Source organism: Paralichthys olivaceus, chromosome 4 (genome assembly GCF_024713975.1).
Source record: "Paralichthys olivaceus isolate ysfri-2021 chromosome 4, ASM2471397v2, whole genome shotgun sequence".
In the NCBI taxonomy this organism is placed as follows: Eukaryota; Metazoa; Chordata; class Actinopteri; order Pleuronectiformes; family Paralichthyidae; genus Paralichthys; species Paralichthys olivaceus.
This window is the reverse complement of record NC_091096.1, coordinates 5379274-5401182: the sequence shown is the minus strand read 5'-3', so window position 1 is coordinate 5401182 and position 21909 is coordinate 5379274. Positions and strand designations below refer to the sequence as shown.

At 41.4% G+C, this 21909-nt stretch overlaps 5 protein-coding genes across 6 annotated transcripts; 2 read left to right on the top strand and 3 right to left on the bottom strand.

The window, feature by feature from the left end:
* Positions 1-1350: 1350 nt before the first annotated feature.
* LOC138407448 (zinc finger protein 791-like) lies at positions 1351-3907 on the top strand. The gene is made up of 2 exons (XM_069523404.1): positions 1351-1731; positions 1835-3907. Exons 1-2 carry the CDS (start codon positions 1554-1556, stop codon positions 3682-3684), a joined length of 2028 nt encoding a protein of 675 aa, XP_069379505.1. The 5' UTR covers positions 1351-1553; the 3' UTR covers positions 3685-3907.
* Positions 3908-7081: 3174 nt separating this feature from the next.
* On the bottom strand, positions 7082-9270 carry LOC138407451 (gastrula zinc finger protein XlCGF26.1-like). Its single transcript, XM_069523408.1, has 2 exons — positions 8899-9270; positions 7082-8795 (listed from the first exon to the last, which is right to left on the bottom strand). Exons 1-2 carry the CDS (start codon positions 9074-9076, stop codon positions 7741-7743), a joined length of 1233 nt encoding a protein of 410 aa, XP_069379509.1. The 5' UTR covers positions 9077-9270; the 3' UTR covers positions 7082-7740.
* An 880-nt stretch (positions 9271-10150) lies between these two features.
* Positions 10151-12902, bottom strand: LOC138407449 (oocyte zinc finger protein XlCOF6-like). Its single transcript, XM_069523406.1, has 2 exons — positions 12556-12902; positions 10151-12452 (listed from the first exon to the last, which is right to left on the bottom strand). The coding sequence occupies exons 1-2, from the start codon at positions 12731-12733 to the stop codon at positions 10810-10812; spliced, it is 1821 nt and encodes a 606-aa protein (XP_069379507.1). The 5' UTR covers positions 12734-12902; the 3' UTR covers positions 10151-10809.
* A 1573-nt stretch (positions 12903-14475) lies between these two features.
* Positions 14476-16844, bottom strand: LOC109646364 (oocyte zinc finger protein XlCOF6-like). Its single transcript, XM_069523405.1, is given in 3 exon segments — positions 14476-14668; positions 14671-16361; positions 16465-16844. Coding segments are annotated over 3 exon segments (1917 nt in total). The 5' UTR covers positions 16643-16844; the 3' UTR covers positions 14476-14620.
* LOC109646365 (zinc finger and SCAN domain-containing protein 2-like) lies at positions 16322-19496 on the top strand. 2 transcript variants are annotated; one of them, XM_069523415.1, is made up of 2 exons: positions 16322-16423; positions 18212-19496. In XM_069523415.1, the coding sequence occupies exons 1-2, from the start codon at positions 16345-16347 to the stop codon at positions 19159-19161; spliced, it is 1029 nt and encodes a 342-aa protein (XP_069379516.1). In that variant the 5' UTR covers positions 16322-16344; the 3' UTR covers positions 19162-19496. The 2 variants fall into 2 exon arrangements, with proteins under 2 accessions (XP_069379516.1, XP_019967664.1); XM_020112105.2 differs by lacking the exon at positions 16322-16423 and adding an exon at positions 17362-17595.
* The last annotated feature ends 2413 nt before the right edge of the window (positions 19497-21909 follow it).

Here is a 21909-nt window from a genome sequence, read left to right as displayed (position 1 = left end):
TGATCTTTGACTTGCCAGTTTATACAAAGTCCACAGGAGAACACATCCAGTTGAGAAGCCAAACCATGGCAACATGAGAGGGATACGATTTGGTCACACGTCAAAGAATTTGTCACTTAGTTATTGATTCATTAATTAGTGATGCAGCTGTTAGCGAAAACAACACTGGAAATGTTTCCAGGTGACCCAAAGAAGTGATGAACCTGGGTGCAGTTCAATGCTTTATGAAGTTCCATCACCACTGATGAGTAGCAGACTTTAATAACTTCACAAAGCACTGAACTACAGCCAGGTTCATCACTTACATCTACACAAGAGAGATTGTCAACATTTGCTGCATCTCTGTAACTGATGTGGAAAATATCCCATTGAGGAGACATCACAATATCTTTGATGCAGTACATGGTCAACATTTTTGTTCTTGATGTGACTCTGTCATTGATATTTACATATGCAAATGAGGCTATGTTTTCACCCATGTCTCTTTGTGTATTCATTGATCAGCAATTTAAACCGAATGGTGCAGGGACGGGGATCAGAGAAAAATATATTGAATCTTGGCGTTGATTTGGTTAAAGTAGCAGATCCAGGATTTTTTTATTATGAATGTTGCCAGATTGTTGTCAATGTGTCAGGAAAGACTGTTGATGATCATGTAAAAATCTGACATATTTGTTGTACTGAGATTCATGAGACATAGTATGTGGTGCAGATTATGAGATGACTTCCCTTTTTCTTTTCTCTTTCTATAACAAAAGAAGAAAATCTCTTGTTAATGAGTAGACAGTCCTAAATGACTGTCACTGTAAATATTCATTCTTTTGTACTACGTGCATTCAATACTTCAGTGCATTTGCAATTTATTAAAGTTTCTTGATTTATGATGATTGTTTTTTTATGTTTCACACATTTTATCTGTGTTTATCAGTTAGATAGCTAAAAAAACTGGACATCACCATGAAACTGCGTGAAAAGATGTGGTCAGGAGATCTTGATAAAAACATCTGACACATTTAGAGGACTAGTGTTTATACGTGTGTGTAACTTGGTGCTGCTGGATTGAATGGAAACAAGTACGATACATGGAAACACTGAAGAACACTTTGAATTAGAACATCAACAATGGAGACAGGAAGTTAAATATCCACTTCAAATGACTCAGGCAGAGCTGAATATTAGAGAAATGCTGCAGAAGAGTTCAGTAGAGTACATGACTGTTTTTATATTTCTAATAGATGCCGCAGATACAAGGAGAATTGAATGATTTAGTCCTGGATCTGTTTTGAGACTCACTCCAATCCAGGAGGTGGCGGTAATGCACCCAGAAGCTGTTTGTCAACTTTCATAATTAGAAGTAGAACTGCTGTCAGCCTGCCATGCTAACATCCAAATGAACGAGCTGCTACTCGGCTAAATGCTTTTTGACCAACTTTTCTAGAACACGTGGTTTTGTTCCGTTTATAACAATTGTCAGCAGAAGTAAAGTAAGTCGCCATCTTCCGTAGTCGATCTTCGCTGCGTTCTCGGAGAAGTCAGTTGGCTAAAGTGTTTGAATGGAAATGTCTACAATCCAGAGTTTAAGACAGTTTATCAACGAGAGGTTACACACTGCTGCTGAAGAAATATTAGGATGTTTTGAAGCGACTGTCGCAAAGTACGAGGATGAGATCGATCGTCAGCGCAGACTGCTGGCTGTTACTTTGAAACCTATAGTAAAGCTGCAGAGAATAGGTCTGTATCACCTTAATGAGCAAACTATACACCACACTTACAATCCCTGTTAGTTAAACACATGGGCTCGTTTATCATGACTTCTGTCCATTGTCTCCTCCAGAGCCTCCACAGCAACATGTCTGTATCAAGGAGGAGTTTCCTGCTGACCTGCTGGAGAAGAACCCCAGTCCAGACCAAGAGGAGCCAGAACCTCCACAGATTAAGGAGGAACAAGAGGAGCACGGCATCGTCCTGGAAGTAGAGCAGCTTGTACTGAAGCAGGAGGATCAAGATAACCTTTTGTTGAATTCTACGTTCAAGGAAAGTGACCACACTGAACCAGAACCAAGTGACCACCAGCTCCTCTCCCACAACTCAGCTCAGAGACAAGATGTCAAAGGAGGCAAGAATGGAAACTCACAATCAGTTAGAACTGCGGAGCCGGCATCGGAAAAGGGACATCATGTCATCACAACAGCAAAGGAAAACAAAAGTCAAAGTAACCTTGCATGTAACAATACCATGTCAAAGATTATGCCGAATATCTGCAAGAGTAAAAAGGTTTTCCAGTGTGACACTTGTGGAAAAGTTTTTAAGGCAAATTCACTGTTAAAAATACATCTGAGAGTCCACACAGGTGAGAAACCATATCTTTGCATCACCTGTGGAAAAAGTTTCCCATTTAGCAGTAGCCTGCGGGACCACATGATAAGGCACACAGGTGAGAAGCCCTTTTCTTGCCAAACATGTGGAAAAGGTTTTCCAAATAACAGTAAGTTGCAGGTCCACATGAAGACGCACACAGCTGAGAAGCCGTTTTCTTGCCAAACATGTGGAAAAGGTTTTCCAAATAACAGTAAGTTGCAGGCCCACATGAGAGTGCACACACGTGAGAAGCCATTTTCTTGCCAAACATGTGGGAAAAGTTTCCCATTTATAAGTAACTTGCAGGCCCACATGAGAGTGCACACACGTGAGAAGGTGTTTTCTTGCCAAACATGTGGGAAAAGTTTCCCATTTAGAAGTAACTTGAAGGCCCACATGAGAGTGCACACACGTGAGAAGGCGTTTTCTTGCCAAACATGTGGGAAAAGTTTCCCATTTAGAAGTAACTTGAAGGCCCACATGAGAGTGCACACACGTGAGAAGGCGTTTTCTTGCCAAACATGTGGAAAAAGTTTCCCATTTAGCAGTAGCCTGCGGGTCCACATGATAAGGCACACAGGTGAGAAGCCATTTTCTTGCCAAACATGTGGGAAAAGTTTCCCATTTAGAAGTAACTTGCAGGCCCACATGAGAGTGCACACACATGAGAAGCCGTTTTCTTGCCAAACATGTGGAAAAAGTTTCCAATATAGAGGTAACTTGCAAGTCCACATGATGATGCACACAGGTGAGAGGCCGTTTTCTTGCCAAACATGTGGAAAAAGTTTCCAGTATAGAGGTAGCTTGCAGGTCCACATGATAAAACACACAGGCCAGAGACCATATTCTTGTAAGGTATGTGGGAAAGACTTCAGATATCCCAGTGACTGCAAAGTACACATGAGAACACATTCGGGTGAGAAGCCATACCTTTGCAACACCTGTGGGAACAGATTTGCTCATGTGTCAAACTTAAAAAAGCATATAAATATCCACACTGATGAAAAGAGATATATCTGTGGAACATGTGGTGAAAGCTTCCTGTCTCGCAGTGACTTGCAGGACCACAAGAGTACACATCCAATGGAGAATCCATACCATTGCAACACCTGTGGGAAAATATTTGGTCGCCAGTCGGCCTTAAAACGCCATACAAATATCCATACTGATGAAAAGCCACATATCTGCGGAACATGTGGAAAAGCTTTCAGACTTCTGCAAAAATTGGCAGTCCATATTCGACACTTCCACCCGGAAAAGCGGCTTATCCCTTTAACACCAGTTGGAGAATGTACTTTGATGGTTCCCAATTTGAAAGGAGTGTGAGGTCACGCAGAGATAAGTAACCTTGTATTTAAAGAAAATATGAGTGATTTGTTGCAGTGGCTCATGGCTAAACATACAAGAATGTGAGAAAAGGTTTTCTCAAATCCACTGAATGTTGTGAGATGGTTGTCAAAGTTTCAGGAAAGACTGTTGATCATTATGTAAAAATCAGACATCTTTGTGCCACTGAGATTCATGAGAACATAAAATGTGGTTCAGATAATCAGATGACTTCCCTTTTTCTTTTCTCTTTCTATTAAAAAAAAAAATCTCTTGTGAATGACTACACAGTCCTAAATGACTGTCACTGTAAATATTCATTCTTTTGCACTATGTGCATTCAATACTTTAGTGCATTTGCAGTTTATTAAAGTTTCTTGATTTAAGATGATTGTTTTTTATGTCTGTCACACATTTAATCTGTGTTTGTCTGTTAGTTACCAAAAAAATGTCGACATCAGAATGAAACTGGGTGAAAAGATATAGTATGGATCAGGAAAGAACTACATTACATTTTGATTGTAACAGACTGCTGGCTGTTACTTTGAAACCTATAGTAAAGCTGCAGAGAATAGGTCTGTATTATCTTAATGAGCAAACTATACACCACACTTACAATCCCTGTTAGTTAAACACATGGGCTCTTTTATCATGACTTCTGTCCATTGTCTCCTCCAGAGCCTCCACAGCAACATGTCTGTATCAAGGAGGAGTTTCCTGCTGACCTGCTGGAGAAGAACCCCAGTCCAGACCAAGAGGAGCCAGAACCTCCACAGATTAAGGAGGAACAGGAGGAGCACGGCATCGTCCTGGAAGTAGAGCAGCTTGTACTGAAGCAGGAGGATCAAGATAACCTTTTGTTGAATACTACGTTCAAGGAAAGTGACCACACTGAACCAGAACCAAGTGACCACCAGCTCCTCTCCCACAACTCAGCTCAGAGACAAGATGTCAAAGGAGGCAAGAATGGAAACTCACAATCAGTTAGAACTGCAGAGCCGGCATCGGAAAAGGGACATCATGTCATCACAACAGCAAATGAAAGCAAAAGTCAAAGTAACCTTGCATGTAACAATACCATGTCAAAGATTATGCCGAATATCTGCAAGAGTAAAAAGGTTTTCCAGTGTGACACTTGTGGAAAAGTCTTTAAGGCAAATTCAATTTTAAAAAGACATCTGAGAGTCCACACAGGTGAGAAACCATTTCTTTGCATCACCTGTGGAAAAAGTTTCCCATTTAGCAGTAGCTTACGGGTCAGCATGCTAATACACACAGGTGAGAGGCCTTATCTCTGCACCACCTGTGGGATGAGATTTAGTTACAAGTCAGTACTAAAAACACATTTGAGAGTTGACACAGGGGAGAAACAGTATTCTTGCAAAATGTGTGCAAAAAGTTTCACAATTAGCAGAAATGGTCCACATGAGAAAGCACACAGGTGAGAGACCTTTTTCTTGCAAAACATGTGGGAGAAGTTTTATATTTGGAAGTAGCTTCAAAGTCCACATCAGAAGCCATAAAGATGAGGTGCCGTATCCCTGTACAATTTGTGAGGAAAGATTTGTTAGCAAATAATTTCTAACAAAACATCTGAGTACCCACACATGACAAAACTGATATTTTTGTAAAATGTTGTAAAGATCTTTGACTTGCCAGTTTATACAAAGTCCACAGGAGAACACATCCAGTTGAGAAGCCAAACCATGGCAACATGAGAGGGATACGATTTGGTCACACGTCAAAGAATTTGTCACTTAGTTATTGATTCATTAATTAGTGATGCAGCTGTTAGCGAAAACAACACTGGAAATGTTTCCAGGTGACCCAAAGAAGTGATGAACCTGGGTGCAGTTCAATGCTTTATGAAGTTCCATCACCACTGATGAGTAGCAGACTTTAATAACTTCACAAAGCACTGAACTACAGCCAGGTTCATCACTTACATCTACACAAGAGAGATTGTCAACATTTGCTGCATCTCTGTAACTGATGTGGAAAATATCCCATTGAGGAGACATCACAATATCTTTGATGCAGTACATGGTCAACATTTTTGTTCTTGATGTGACTCTGTCATTGATATTTACATATGCAAATGAGGCTATGTTTTCACCCATGTCTCTTTGTGTATTCATTGATCAGCAATTTAAACCGAATGGTGCAGGGACGGGGATCAGAGAAAAATATATTGAATCTTGGCGTTGATTTGGTTAAAGTAGCAGATCCAGGATTTTTTTATTATGAATGTTGCCAGATTGTTGTCAATGTGTCAGGAAAGACTGTTGATGATCATGTAAAAATCTGACATATTTGTTGTACTGAGATTCATGAGACATAGTATGTGGTGCAGATTATGAGATGACTTCCCTTTTTCTTTTCTCTTTCTATAACAAAAGAAGAAAATCTCTTGTTAATGAGTAGACAGTCCTAAATGACTGTCACTGTAAATATTCATTCTTTTGTACTACGTGCATTCAATACTTAAGTGCATTTGCAATTTATTAAAGTTTCTTGATTTATGATGATTGTTTTTTTATGTTTCACACATTTTATCTGTGTTTATCAGTTAGATAGCTAAAAAAACTGGACATCACAATGAAACTGCGTGAAAAGATGTGGTCAGGAGATCTTGATAAAAACATCTGACACATTTAGAGGACTAGTGTTTATACGTGTGTGTAACTTGGTGCTGCTGGATTGAATGGAAACAAGTACGATACATGGAAACACTGAAGAACACTTTGAATTAGAACATCAACAATGGAGACAGGATGTTAAATATCCACTTCAAATGACTCAGACAGAGCTGAATATTAGAGAAACGCTGCAGAAGAGTTCAGTAGAGTACATGACTGTTTTTATATTTCTAATAGATGCCGCAGATACAAGGAGAATTGAATGATTTAGTCCTGAATCTGTTTTGAGACTCACTCCAATCCAGGAGGTGGCGGTAATGCACCCAGAAGCTGTTTGCCAACCTTCATAATTGGAAGTAGAACTATTGTCAGCCTGCCATGCTAACATCTAACATATCGAGGTGCAATTTGGCTAAATGCTTTCAGATCAAGTTTTCTAGTACACACGTGGTTTTGTTGCATTTATAACAATTTTAATCCGAAATTCTGTAGCAGCACCTTGTTTGGATTTTTTCCTCATGATCCAGTCTTTCCTAAAACATTGACAATCGTGGAAAAATGCCTCTCAATATTCAGTGCAATTAACAATTCCTGGATCTTCCACTTTTACCAAATCAACGCCAATATATAATATGTTTTCCTCTGACACCTGTTGCATCCTTGAACCATTTAGTATAAATTGCTGGTTAATAAATAAGCAAAGTGTTATGGCAGTTTTCTAGAAGCTGGTGAAAAGAAAACTCAGGCAGCAGCTGATGTCTTGTGTAGAAGACTTTAATGAACACTTGATACATCAAGGAGAACAGAAGGTGGAACAATATACAAACAACAGTGTGAAATGAGCAATGGACACCCCTAAGTCTGAAGATGTCTTCCACTGCATCCCCACAGACCTCACTCTACTTGCGTCACCCATTCCAACATCACATCCGTGAAAGGGCACAATTGTTCACACTCTTAATGTAACTTGTAGGTGTTCACATCCATTTGATAGTTAAGTCTAAAAATGCGTATATATAAAAACGATATCACTAATTAATAAATCAATAACTAAGTAACAAATTCTTTGAGGACGCTTCAGCAAATCGTATCCCTCTCATGTTGCCATGGTTTGGCTTCTCAACTGGATGTGTTCTCCTGTGGACTTTGTATAAACTGGCAAGTCAAAGATCAGCATTTTATAAATATATTGTTTTGTCATGTGTGGGTACTCAGATGTTTTGTTAGGAGTGATTAGATAACAAATCTTTCCCCAGAATTTTGTACAGTGATACTGCCCCTCATCTTTGTGGCTTCTCATGTGGACTTTAAAGCTACGTCCACATATAAAACATTTTCCACAAGTGTTGCAAGAATAAGGCCTCTTGCCTCTGAGCGTTCTCTGGTGATTGTGCATGGTTTGTGCATGCGCACAATTTTAACCACAACTAATGCAAGAAAAAGGTTTTTCACCTGTGTCTGTTTGCATGTGGTCCTGCAGGATACCTCTACTTGTAAAACTTTTCCCACAAGTTTTGCAAGAAAAAGGTATCTCCCCTGTGTGGACACTCAAATGTGTTTTTAGCACTGACTTGCAACTGAATCTCTTCCCACAGGTGGTGCAGAGATGTAGCCCCTTACCTTTGTGAATTTGCATGTGGACCCGCAAGTTACTTCTAAATGGGAAACTTTTTCCACATGTTTGGCAAGAAAATGGCTTCTCACGTGTGTGCACTTTCATGTGTGAATGCAAGTTACTTCTACATGGGAAACTTTTCCCACATGTTTGGCAAGAAAATGGCTTCTCACCTGTGTGCACTCTCATGTGGGCCTGCAACTTACATCGAAATGGGAAACTTTTTCCACATGTTTCGCAAGAAAAGGGCTTCTCACCTGTGTGCCTTATCATGTGGTCCCGCAGGCTACTGCTAAATGGGAAACTTTTTCCACAGGTGATGCAAAGAAATGGTTTCTCACCTGTGTGGACTCTCAGATGTCTTTTTAACAGTGAATTTGCCTTAAAGACTTTTCCACAAGTGTCACACTGGAAAACCTTTTTACTCTTGCAGATATTCGGCATAATCTTTGGCATGGTATTGTTACATGCAAGGTTACTTTGACTTTTGCTTTCCTTTGCTGTTGTGATGACATGATGTCCCTCTTCCGATGCCGGCTCCGCAGTTCTAACTGATTGTGAGTTTCCATTCTTGCCTCCTTTGACCTCTTGTCTCTGAGCTGAGTTGTGGGAGAGGAGCTGGTGGTCACTTGGTTCTGGTTCAGTGTGGTCACTTTCCTTGAACGTAGAATTCAAAAAAAGGTTATCTTGATCCTCCTGCTTCAGTAGGAGCTGCTCTACTTCCAGGACGATGCCGTGCTCCTCTTGTTCCTCCTTAATCTGTGGAGGTTCTGGCTCCTCTTGGTCTGAACTGGGGTTCTTCTCCAGCAGGTCAGCAGGAAACTCCTCCTTGATACAGACATGTTGCTGTGGAGGCTCTGGAGGAGACAATGGACAGAAGTCATGATAAACGAGCCCATGTGTTTAACTAACAGGGATTGTAAGTGTGGTGTATAGTTTGCTCATTAAGGTGATACAGACCTATTCTCTGCAGCTTTACTATAGGTTTCAAAGTAACAGCCAGCAGTCTGCGCTGACGATCGATCTCATCCTCGTACTTTGCGACAGTCGCTTCAAAACATCCTAATATTTCTTCAGCAGCAGTGTGTAACCTCTCGTTGATAAACTGTCTTAAACTCTGGATTGTAGACATTTCCATTCAAACACTTTAGCCAACTGACTTCTCCGAGAACGCAGCGAAGATCGACTACGGAAGATGGCGACTTACTTTACTTCTGCTGACAATTGTTATAAACGGAACAAAACCACGTGTTCTAGAAAAGTTGGTCAAAAAGCATTTGGTCGAGTAGCAGCTCGTTCATTTGGATGTAAGCATGGTAAGCTAACAATAGTTGTTCTTCTTCTCCTATTGATGACGGTTGGCAAAAAACCTCCGGGCACATTGCCGCCACCTCCTGGATTGGAGTGAGTCTCAAAACAGATCCAGGACTAAATCATTCAATTCTCCTTGTATCTGCGGCATCTATTAGAAATATAAAAACAGTCATGTACTCTACTGAACTCTTCTGCAGCATTTCTCTCATATTCAGCTCTGCCTGAGTCATTTGAAGTGGATATTTAACTTCCTGTCTCCATTGTTGATGTTCTAATTCAAAGTGTTCTTCAGTGTTTCCATGGATCGTACTTGTTTCCATTCAGTCCAGCAGCACCAAGTTCAGTAGAGTACATGACTGTTTTTATATTTCTAATAGATGCCGCAGATACAAGGAGAATTGAATGATTTAGTCCTGAATCTGTTTTGAGACTCACTCCAATCCAGGAGGTGGCGGTAATGCACCCAGAAGCTGTTTGCCAACCTTCATAATTGGAAGTAGAACTATTGTCAGCCTGCCATGCTAACATCTAACATATCGAGGTGCAATTTGGCTAAATGCTTTCAGATCAAGTTTTCTAGTACACACGTGGTTTTGTTGCATTTATAACAATTTGAATCAGAAATTCTGTAGCAGCACCTTGTTTGGATTTTTTCCTCATGATCCAGTCTTTCCTAAAACATTGACAATTGTGGAAAAATGCCTCTCAATATTCAGTGCAATTAACAATTCCTGGATCTTCCACTTTTACCAAATCAACGCCAATATATAATATGTTTTCCTCTGACACCTGTCGCATCCTTGAACCATTTAGTATAAATTGCTGGTTAATAAATAAGCAAAGTGTTATGGCAGTTTTCTAGAAGCTGGTGAAAAGAAAACTCAGGCAGCAGCTGATGTCTTGTGTAGAAGACTTTAATGAACACTTGATACATCAAGGAGAACAGAAGGTGGAACAATATACAAACAACAGTGTGAAATGAGCAATGGACACCCCTAAGTCTGAAGATGTCTTCCACTGCATCCCCACAGACCTCACTCTACTTGCGTCACCCATTCCAACATCACATCCGTGAAAGGGCACAATTGTTCACACTCTTAATGTAACTTGTAGGTGTTCACATCCATTTGATAGTTAAGTCTAAAAATGCGTATATATAAAAACGATATCACTAATTAATAAATCAATAACTAAGTAACAAATTCTTTGAGGACGCTTCAGCAAATCGTATCCCTCTCATGTTGCCATGGTTTGGCTTCTCAACTGGATGTGTTCTCCTGTGGACTACGTATAAACTGGCAAGTCAAAGATCAGCATTTTACAAATATATTGTTTTGTCATGTGTGGGTACTCAGATGTTTTGTTAGGAGTGATTAGATAACAAATCTTTCCCCAGAATTTTGTACAGTGATACTGCTCCTAACCTTTGTGGCTTCTCATGTGGACTTTAAAGCTACGTCCACAAATAAAACATTTTCCACAAGTGTTGCAAGAATAAGGCCTCTTGCCTCTGAGCGTTCTCTGGTGATTGTGCATGGTTTGTGCATGCACACAATTTTAACCACAACTAATGCAAGAAAAAGGTTTTTCACCTGTGTCTGTTTGCATGTGGACCAGCAGGTTACTTCTACTTCTAAATCTCTTTCCACAAGTTTTGCAATAAAAACGTCTTTCACCTGTGTGCGTTTTCATGTGGTCCTGCAGGATACCTCTACTTGTAAAACTTTTCCCACAAGTTTTGCAAGAAAAAGGTATCTCCCCTGTGTGGACTCTCAAATGTGTTTTTAGCACTGACTTGCAACTGAATCTCTTCCCACAGGTGGTGCAGAGATGTAGCCCCTTACCTTTGTGAATTTGCATGTGGACCCGCAAGTTACTTCTAAATGGGAAACTTTTCCCACATGTTTGGCAAGAAAATGGCTTCTCACGTGTGTGCACTCTCATGTGGTCCTGCAACTTACTTCTAAATGGGAAACTTTTTCCACATGTTTGGCAAGAAAACGGCCTCTCACCTGTGTGCCTTATCATGTGGACCCGCAGGCTACTGCTAAATGGGAAACTTTTTCCACATGTTTGGCAAGAAAACGGCTTCTCACCTGTGTGCACTCTCATGTGGGCCTGCAAGTTTTTTTTAAATGAGAAAATTTTCCCACATGTTTGGCAAGAAAAGGGCTTCTCACCTGTGTGCACTCTCATGTGGGCCTGCAAGTTACTGTTATTTTTAAAACTTTTCCCACATGTTTGGCAAGAAAATGGCTTCTCACCTGTGTGCACTCTCATGTGGGCCTGCAAGTTACTGTTATTTTTAAAACTTTTCCCACATGTTTGGCAAGAAAACGGCTTCTCATCTGTGTGCACTCTCATGTGGTCCTGCAACTTACTTCTAAATGGGAAACTTTTTCCACATGTTTGGCAAGAAAACGGCTTCTCACCTGTGTGCCTTATCATGTGGACCCGCAGGCTACCGCTAAATGGGAATTTTTTCCCACATGTTTGGCAAGAAAACGGCTTCTCACCTGTGTGCCTTATCATGTGGGCCTGCAAGCTATTTTTAAAAGGGAAACTTTTTCCACATGTTTGGCAAGAAAAGGGCTTCTCACCTGTGTGCCTTATCATGTGGTCCCGCAGGCTACTGCTAAATGGGAAACTTTTTCCACAGGTGATGCAAAGATATGGTTTCTCACCTGTGTGGACTCTCAGATGTCTTTTTAACAGTGAATTTTCCTTAAAGACTTTTCCACAAGTGTCACACTGGAAAACCTTTTTACTCTTGCAGATATTCGGCATAATCTTTGGCATGGTATTGTTACATGCAAGGTTACTTTGACTTTTGCTTTCCTTTGCTGTTGTGATGACATGACGTCCCTCTTCCGATGCCGGCTCCGCAGTTCTAACTGATTGTGAGTTTCCATTCTTGCCTCCTTTGACCTCTTGTCTCTGAGCTGAGTTGTGGGAGAGGAGCTGGTGGTCACTTGGTTCTGGTTCAGTGTGGTCACTTTCCTTGAACGTAGAATTCAACAAAAGGTTATCTTGATCCTCCTGCTTCAGTAGGAGCTGCTCTACTTCCAGGACGATGCCGTGCTCCTCTTGTTCCTCCTTAATCTGTGGAGGTTCTGGCTCCTCTTGGTCTGGACTGGGGTTCTTCTCCAGCAGGTCAGCAGGAAACTCCTCCTTGATACAGACATGTTGCTGTGGAGGCTCTGGAGGAGACAATGGACAGAAGTCATGATAAACGAGCCCATGTGTTTAACTAACAGGGATTGTAAGTGTGGTGTATAGTTTGCTCATTAAGGTGATACAGACCTATTCTCTGCAGCTTTACTATAGGTTTCAAAGTAACAGCCAGCAGTCTGCGCTGACGATCGATCTCATCCTCGTACTTTGCGACAGTCGCTTCAAAACATCCTAATATTTCTTCAGCAGCAGTGTGTAACCTCTCGTTGATAAACTGTCTTAAACTCTGGATTGTAGACATTTCCATTCAAACACTTTAGCCAACTGACTTCTCCGAGAACGCAGCGAAGATCGACTACGGAAGATGGCGACTTACTTTACTTCTGCTGACAATTGTTATAAACGGAACAAAACCACGTGTTCTAGAAAAGTTGGTCAAAAAGCATTTGGTCGAGTAGCAGCTCGTTCATTTGGATGTTAGCATGGTAAGCTCACAATAGTTGTTCTTCTTCTCCTATTGATGACGGTTGGCAAAAAACCTCCGGGCACATTGCCGCCACCTCCTGGATTGGAGTGAGTCTCAAAACAGATCCAGGACTAAATCATTCAATTCTCCTTGTATCTGCGGCATCTATTAGAAATATAAAAACAGTCATGTACTCTACTGAACTCTTCTGCAGCATTTCTCTAATATTCAGCTCTGCCTGAGTCATTTGAAGTGGATATTTAACTTCCTGTCTCCATTGTTGATGTTCTAATTCAAAGTGTTCTTCAGTGTTTCCATGGATCGTACTTGTTTCCATTCAGTCCAGCAGCACCGAGTTCAGTAGAGTACATGACTGTTTTTATATTTCTAATAGATGCCGCAGATAGAAGAAGAATTGAATGATTTAGTCCTGAATCTGTTTTGAGACTCACTCCAATCCAGGAGGTGGCGGTAATGCACCCAGAAGCTGTTTGCCAACCTTCATAATTGGAAGTAGAACTATTGTCAGCCTGCCATGCTAACATCTAACATATCGAGGTGCAATTTGGCTAAATGCTTTCAGATCAAGTTTTCTAGTACACACGTGGTTTTGTTGCATTTATAACAATTTGAATCAGAAATTCTGTAGCAGCACCTTGTTTGGATTTTTTCCTCATGATCCAGTCTTTCCTAAAACATTGACAATCGTGGAAAAATGCCTCTCAATATTCAGTGCAATTAACAATTCCTGGATCTTCCACTTTTACCAAATCAACGCCAATATATAATATGTTTTCCTCTGACAGCTGTCGCATCCTTGAACCATTTAGTATAAATTGCTGGTTAATAAATAAGCAAAGTGTTATGGCAGTTTTCTAGAAGCTGGTGAAAAGAAAACTCAGGCAGCAGCTGATGTCATGTGTAGAAGACTTTAATGAAGAATTGATACATCAAGGAGAACAGAAGGTGGAACAATATACAAACAACAGTGTGAAATGAGCAATGGACACCCCTAAGTCTGAAGATGTCTTCCACTGCATCCCCACAGACCTCACTCTACTTGCGTCACCCATTCCAACATCACATCCGTGAAAGGGCACAATTGTTGTCACTCTTAATGTAACTTGTAGGTGTTCACATCCATTTGATAGTTAAGTCTAAAAATGCGTATATATAAAAACGATATCACTAATTAATAAATCAATAACTAAGTAACAAATTATTTGAGGACGCTTCAGCAAATCGTATCCCTCTCATGTTGCCATGGTTTGGCTTCTCAACTGGATGTGTTCTCCTGTGGACTACGTATAAACTGGCAAGTCAAAGATCAGCATTTTATAAATATATTGTTTTGTCATGTGTGGGTACTCAGATGTTTTGTTAGGAGTGATTAGATAACAAATCTTTCCCCAGAATTTTGTACAGTGATACTGCTCCTAACCTTTGTGGCTTCTCATGTGGACTTTAAAGCTACGTCCACATATAAAACATTTTCCACAAGTGTTGCAAGAATAAGGCCTCTTGCCTCTGAGCGTTCTCTGGTGATCGTGCATGGTTTGTGCATGCGCACAATTTTAACCACAACTAATGCAAGAAAAAGGTTTTTCACCTGTGTCTGTTTGCATGTGGACCAGCAGGGTACCTCTACTTGTAAAACTTTTCCCACAAGTTTTGCAATAAAAACGTCTTTCACCTGTGTGCGTTTTCATGTGGTCCAGCAGGATAGCTCTACTTGTAAAACTTTTCCCACAAGTTTTGCAAGAAAAAGGTCTCTCGCCTGTGTGCATTCTCATGTGGATCTTCAAACTTGAGCTTCTTGTGAAACTTTTTCCACACATTTTGCACGAAAAAACTTTCTCCCCTGTGTGGACTCTCAAATGTGTTTTTAGTACTGACTTGCAATGAAATCTCTTCCCACAGGTGGTGCAGAGATGAGGCCCCTTACCTGTGTGAATTTGCATGTGGACCCGCAAGTTACTTCTAAATGGGAAACCTTTCCCACATGTTTGGCAAGAAAACGGCTTCTCACCTGTGTGCATTCTCATGTGGTCCTGCAACTTACTTCTAAATGGGAAACTTTTTCCACATGTTTGGCAAGAAAACGGCCTCTCACCTGTGTGCCTTATCATGTGGACCCGCAGGCTACTTCTAAATGGGAAACCTTTTCCACATGTTTGGCAAGAAAACGGCTTCTCACCTGTGTGCCTTATCATGTGGGCCTGCAACTTACTTCTAAATGGGAAACTTTTTCCACATGTTTGGCAAGAAAACGGCTTCTCACCTGTGTGCCTTATCATGTGGACCCGCAGGCTACTGCTAAACGGGAAACTTTTTCCACATGTTTGGCAAGAAAACGGCTTCTCACCTGTGTGCACTCTCATGTGGGCCTGCAAGTTTTTTTTAAATGGGAAACTTTTCCCACATGTTTGGCAAGAAAAGGGCTTCTCACCTGTGTGCACTCTCATGTGGGCCTGCAAGTTACTGTTATTTTTAAAACTTTTCCCACATGTTTGGCAAGAAAATGGCTTCTCACCTGTGTGCACTCTCATGTGGGCCTGCAAGTTACTGTTATTTTTAAAACTTTTCCCACATGTTTGGCAAGAAAACGGCTTCTCACCTGTGTGCACTCTCACGTGGTCCTGCAAGTTACTTCTAAATAGGAAACTTTTTCCACATGTTTGGCAAGAAAACGGCTTCTCACCTGTGTGCCTTATCATGTGGACCCGCAGGCTACCGCTAAATGGGAATTTTTTCCCACATGTTTGGCAAGAAAACGGCTTCTCACCTGTGTGCCTTATCATGTGGGCCTGCAAGCTATTTTTAAAAGGGAAACTTTTCCCACATGTTTGGCAAGAAAACGGCTTCTCACCTGTGTGCCTTATCATGTGGTCCCGCAGGCTACTGCTAAATGGGAAACTTTTTCCACAGGTGATGCAAAGAAATGGTTTCTCACCTGTGTGGACTCTCAGATGTCTTTTTAACATTGAATTTGCCTTAAAGACTTTTCCACAAGTGTCACACTGGAAAACCTTTTTACTCTTGCAGATATTCGGCATAATCTTTGGCATGGTATTGTTACATGCAAGGTTACTTTGACTTTTGCTTTCCTTTGCTGTTGTGATGACATGATGTCCCTCTTCCGATGCCGGCTCCGCAGTTCTAACTGATTGTGAGTTTCCATTCTTGCCTCCTTTGACATCTTGTCTCTGAGCTGAGTTGTGGGAGAGGAGCTGGTGGTCACTTGGTTCTGGTTCAGTGTGGTCACTTTCCTTGAACGTAGAATTCAACAAAAGGTTATCTTGATCCTCCTGCTTCAGTAGGAGCTGCTCTACTTCCAGGACGATGCCGTGCTCCTCTTGTTCCTCCTTAATCTGTGGAGGTTCTGGCTCCTCTTGGTCTGGACTGGGGTTCTTCTCCAGCAGGTCAGCAGGAAACTCCTCCTTGATACAGACATGTTGCTGTGGAAGCTCTGGAGGAGACAATGGACAGAAGTCATGATAAAAGAGCCCATGTGTTTAACTAACAGGGATTGTAAGTGTGGTGTATAGTTTGCTCATTAAGGTGATACAGACCTATTCTCTGCAGCTTTACTATAGGTTTCAAAGTAACAGCCAGCAGTCTGCGCTGACGATCGATCTCATCCTCGTACTTTGCGACAGTCGCTTCAAAACATCCTAATATTTCTTCAGCAGCAGTGTGTAACCTCTCGTTGATAAACTGTCTTAAACTCTGGATTGTAGACATTTCCATTCAAACACTTTAGCCAACTGACTTCTCCGAGAACGCAGCGAAGATCGACTACGGAAGATGGCGACTTACTTTACTTCTGCTGACAATTGTTATAAACGGAACAAAACCACGTGTTCTAGAAAAGTTGGTCAAAAAGCATTTGGTCGAGTAGCAGCTCGTTCATGTGGATGTAAGCATGGTAAGCTAACAATAGTTGTTCTTCTTCTCCTATTGATGACGGTTGGCAAAAAACCTCCGGGCACATTGCCGCCACCTCCTGGATTGGAGTGAGTCTCAAAACAGATCCAGGACTAAATCATTCAATTCTCCTTGTATCTGCGGCATCTATTAGAAATATAAAAACAGTCATGTACTCTACTGAACTCTTCTGCAGCATTTCTCTAATATTCAGCTCTGTCTGAGTCATTTGAAGTGGATATTTAACTTCCTGTCTCCATTGTTGATGTTCTAATTCAAAGTGTTCTTCAGTGTTTCCATGGATCGTACTTGTTTCCATTCAGTCCAGCAGCACCGAGTTCAGTAGAGTACATGACTGTTTTTATATTTCTAATAGATGCCAGAGTTTCCAGAGCTGTTCTCAGATATGCACTGGACTCCAGAGGAGGTGCGGAGAATCACCGGAGCTCAGTCCGATGGCAGCTATCGAAACTCTTGCGTCAATCACCAGCAGGGGGCGCGTTCTCAAACGAGAATGACGCGAGTCTTCCCGGAAGTAGTCTACCCCTTCCCCCCGGCGGAAGTAAACAAAGAATCCCAGCTGTGTCAGTGTGGCGCCGATCTCATGTCCGGCTGATTAAACATGTCCTCGGTTCTGTGTTTCAGAAAGTTTGTGAGTGAGCGACTGATCGCAGCCGCTGAGGAAATATTAGGAGTCTTTGAACAAACAGTTCAGGTTTACGAGGAGGAGATCGAGCGTCAGCGCAGACTGCTGGAGACTAAAGTCCCCGAGAAAGGTTCGTAACATCACCTTCCACTGATGACAGGGGGTAAATCAATTGATGACAGGACTCCATCTTCTTTGTATATATCATTTATAAGCTGTATTTTACGGGGACCGAGAGAGCTCAACGTACTGCAACTCAAGAAAAATTCAGATTTTCTTTTTCTCACCAAGAGCCATGAATTGTTGTCTGGGAAATCAATCATCGTGTTGAAAAACGTCCTATCCTGCTTACGAAAAACAAAGTTATGCGGAATCCGCACCAAAAGTACAAAAATCCTTGGACCCGTCCGACGTCCGTCCACCAAGTTCCACCAGTAGATTATTACAGTCGGACACAGGTGAAATCATAACGTCAGTGACGGAGCTAATGACTTATTGATTCATTCAGTACTGATACAGCCAAATTATCAGGCATGTTTAGGAGGCTGATATTTGTGAATATGTGCGATTTGGTGCATATCTATCAATCATTCAATCAAATCTAATTTGTGTCGCCCATTTTCACAAATCACAATCTCATAGTGCTTAAATAATGGGGTTGAATACACCACTGGGGGATTCATAGCTCTCCATAGATGCTGCTCTAACCTAATGACTAAGTGCTTCTTTTTTCGGTTCCCCTTCAGATGTCTCACTGTCATCTTCCTGTAATGAGGAGGTTCTCCTGGGCCATCAGAGGCTCTGTGACTGTAACCAGAAGAGGAACTCCACCCTGAGCCAAGGGGAGTCACAGTTTAGCGTGGAGGTGGAGGAGCTCTGCTCCGGTCGTGACAGAGAGCAGCTCATACTGAAGCAGGAGACTGACTTGTTAAGACTTGCACATGAGGGGAGTGATTACAGTGAAGACCAGATTCTGCTAATGGACCCTAACCAAATTCAGAATGCAGCACAAAGACAGTTGCAGAGTAAAGTAAAATCTGAATCTTACACAGGGGGTTCAGATATATCAGTTGTAAACAGTGACCATCAGCTTTCTCACAACTCACATGTAGCTACAGACAGAGACCTTGAAAAAGCAAACCAGGAGAATGCGAGTACTCATCAGACACCAGAGAACAAACATTTCAAATGCATGATTTGCTGTGAGGAGTTTAATGATTTCTTAAAGTTCAAATTTCACTCAAGGACCCACACTGGTGAAAAACGTTTTAAATGTGGCACCTGCGGGAAAGGGTTCAAATGTCAATCAAACCACATCAGTCATATGAAAACTCACTCTGGCGAGAGGCCGCACACTTGCGTCACTTGCGGGAAAACTTTCACCCGTAGAGCCGACCTGAGGAGGCACAACCGAACTCACACAGGGGAGAAGCCATACAGCTGCATTTTCTGCGGGAATAAGTTTTCTCACCACTCGTCTCTCACAAATCACGTCCGGGTGCATACAGGGGAAAAGCCTTATAAATGTATTTGGTGTGGGAAGAGGTTTGCTATCAACACAACATTGAAAATACACACCCGAGTCCATACAGGGGAGAAGCCGTACACATGCAACCTCTGTGGGAGGAATTTCGCTCATAACACGGGGCTGAGATTACACAGGAGGACTCATGCTGGGGAAAAACAACAGAGCTGAGATACTTTGTGTGGAATGGCTCAAAAAAGGTCAAACTTGAAAGTGGGATTCAACTTGAACAGCTTATTTATGGCCTTTTGTAATTTTACTTTTCTGCTGTTGCATTACTTGCAGATTAATCAGTAAACTTGTGAGTAATTTTGAAAATATTATTGTATCATTAAATATGCATCTTTGCCTGTTTGTTTCCAAGATCTCATGTTATATCATACTCAAATGTTCACAAACCTGTTTATGATCTCTACTGTGTAAGAGTGAAATTTATTTAAAGATATAACGTGTTCAGCATGAACTATGGAAAAGTTAAGATAAAAAATAAAGAGTATTTCACTTTGGGTCACCTTGTTTTTCTCTGAGTCTAAATTCAAAATTGATTATTATAATCTACAGATTATGATGTGCAAATTTACAAGCAGATTTACAGTTTACATTGATGTCAAAACCACTTTCCCTGGAACATCATGTGACCTCTGACCGTTTGAAAGCAGATGGTTGATGGTTTCATTTGGTAAAACAGCCTTCAATAGTAAACTTTTTGTTGGTAAGGAAGCAGCTCCGTTAGACAACAGCTCAGACAGAAACTAAGCGGGGTGCTAGTACTACATATAGTTTTACTTGGAAATCAGAGGGATCTAAGTGTTTATGGGAGAAAATGCCGACGTACAAGACACTGCAGCAGTCAAGTTAATACTGTTCACTTGAAATATCAAACTTTCAATATTATTGCACTTTGTAGGCCATGTAACAATATCTTTTGTTAGTGAATAGTATATTCTAAGGCCACCATGTGACCCTTGTTTCAGATGTTGCAATGGTGGATAGGTGTTGTCATAACTCTGGACACGACAAACGCGTGAACTGGAAAGCTGTAAGACAGTGTTGCAGTGGTGGATCATCAACTCCTAACCATGTCTCTGTCAGGCAAATGCAATCAGCATTATTCATGTGTGCAATCGCTTGTATGCCTAAAAAAGTACTCTAAAGACTCTGAGTGTTGTGCAATATGATGGTAAATGCAGTCTGTGTTATGCCGCTTGATGTTAGAGTTGATATTTTGCTTGTTGCTTCTGCTACCTTTACAATAAATGGCAGATTCCTTAAACTCCTTAATAATTAGGGCACAGACTTGTAACATGGCTGAGAGCAACATATGCTTGACCAGAGGAAAAAACCTTGCTGGGAGACACAACAGAATTTTCAATTGTTGAACCATATATTTTGTGGACAGTGGAGACGTGCATTAAGTTCACTATTAAAACTTTATTTTATAAAGGAAGGACTAGAATTGGACAGATACATGGGTTATTTCTACTCATGTGTCATATTCATTGCTAGTTGAAATCACTGTTCGCTCCAGACCTCTTCTTCTGTTTTTTGCAACCTGATGATTTAAATTTTACCTTTGAGCAGGGCACAATAAAGAGGTCTGACTTCCTGTTGGTTAGTGTTGCTGTTTAGCTGGTGGTTGGCTCCTCACAATGTGGCATCATTATCTATGATCCTGACCTTGACGCCTGTCACCTCAAATGGCATGTCTTCTAATGTGTCACTGGGAAGGAGCAGTTGTTGGGCGAGGTTCAACAAGTGCCCATACAGTATTTCGCACTCAGAGTGATAAACAACAACGGCAGTACCTCGCTCTTCAGGTATACAACATATTTCCTTCTCCAAGAACAGAGTCAAGATCGTTTTCCGTGTCATCTCTCCAAGTTGCTATACTTTTTAACTCATTCATTATGACTGTAGCTAAACTGTTGGCTACACACTGTTTGCCAGCATTATCCCCAAACATCCAATGGCTTTGTGAGAATGAGCCTTTTAAAAAATGTCTTTTGGGTGCATTGGCAACACTCGTCCCAATATATGCAGCGTCAACATGGAGGTCATCTGAAAGCTTGGATTCAGATGCAGGGCCATCGACAGCTTTACTGTGAGGAGTGTTTATCAGATCTGCATCAGTACTTATCCTCATCACCTTGGAGGGCCTTTCTAGAGGACTGTCATTCTTGGCAATCTCATTGTAGGGCCTTTTTTTGCCTCTCGAGCTTCGACTCTGGGTGGGCTCACGACATGGCCTTTTCACCCCTTTGCTGAGTTTGATTCTCTTCCTTTGTGAGAGTGAGCCTTGTAAAAAATCTCTTTCGGATGCATTGGTAACACTCTTCCCAAAATATGCAGCGTCAAGATGGAGGTCATCTGAAAGCTTGGATTGAGATGCAGGGCCATCGACAGCTTTACTGTGAGGAGTGTGGTTGGCTCCTCACAATGTGGCATCATCATCTATGATCCTGACCTTGACGCCTGTCACCTCAAATGGCATGTCTTCTAATGTGTCACTGGGAAGGAGCAGTTGTTGGGCGAGGTTCAACAAGTGCCCATACAGTGTTTCGCACTCAGAGTGATAAACAACAACGGCAGTACCTTGCTCTTCAACACAGCCCCACCTGTTGCGACAATGAGGATCAAACACAGCAAAATGGTGGCCTTGCTTAACAATCACACATGTGTAACAACTAAGAGTGACAAAGCAAGCATCATGATCTGTCAATGCTATCTGAATAGCCATGTCCATGGGTATGTTAATATTCCTCATATATTCATCCTCTGCCTCTTCGAAGATACCAACCATTCCACTGTAAGTTGGACCATGCTTAATTTCAAACAGCACATCTTTCATGATGTACATATCTGGCAACTCATCAATAAACAGAAAGCCGCTTTCCCCACTTATTTCCCCACTGTCTTTGA

Excerpts from the sequence above, each read along its gene's own strand:
- LOC138407451 (XM_069523408.1), bottom strand. The coding sequence starts at position 9,076 with ATGGAAATGTCTACAATCCAGAGTTTAAGACAGTTTATCAACGAGAGG. Across the intron at positions 8,796-8,898 it reads AGTAAAGCTGCAGAGAATAG|AGCCTCCACAGCAACATGTC; the intron begins GTCTGTATCACC and ends TGTCTCCTCCAG.
- LOC138407449 (XM_069523406.1), bottom strand. The coding sequence starts at position 12,733 with ATGGAAATGTCTACAATCCAGAGTTTAAGACAGTTTATCAACGAGAGG. Across the intron at positions 12,453-12,555 it reads AGTAAAGCTGCAGAGAATAG|AGCCTCCACAGCAACATGTC; the intron begins GTCTGTATCACC and ends TGTCTCCTCCAG.
- LOC138407448 (XM_069523404.1), top strand. The coding sequence starts at position 1,554 with ATGGAAATGTCTACAATCCAGAGTTTAAGACAGTTTATCAACGAGAGG. Across the intron at positions 1,732-1,834 it reads AGTAAAGCTGCAGAGAATAG|AGCCTCCACAGCAACATGTC; the intron begins GTCTGTATCACC and ends TGTCTCCTCCAG.
- LOC109646365 (XM_020112105.2), top strand. The coding sequence starts at position 17,442 with ATGTCCTCGGTTCTGTGTTTCAGAAAGTTTGTGAGTGAGCGACTGATC. Across the intron at positions 17,596-18,211 it reads GACTAAAGTCCCCGAGAAAG|ATGTCTCACTGTCATCTTCC; the intron begins GTTCGTAACATC and ends GTTCCCCTTCAG.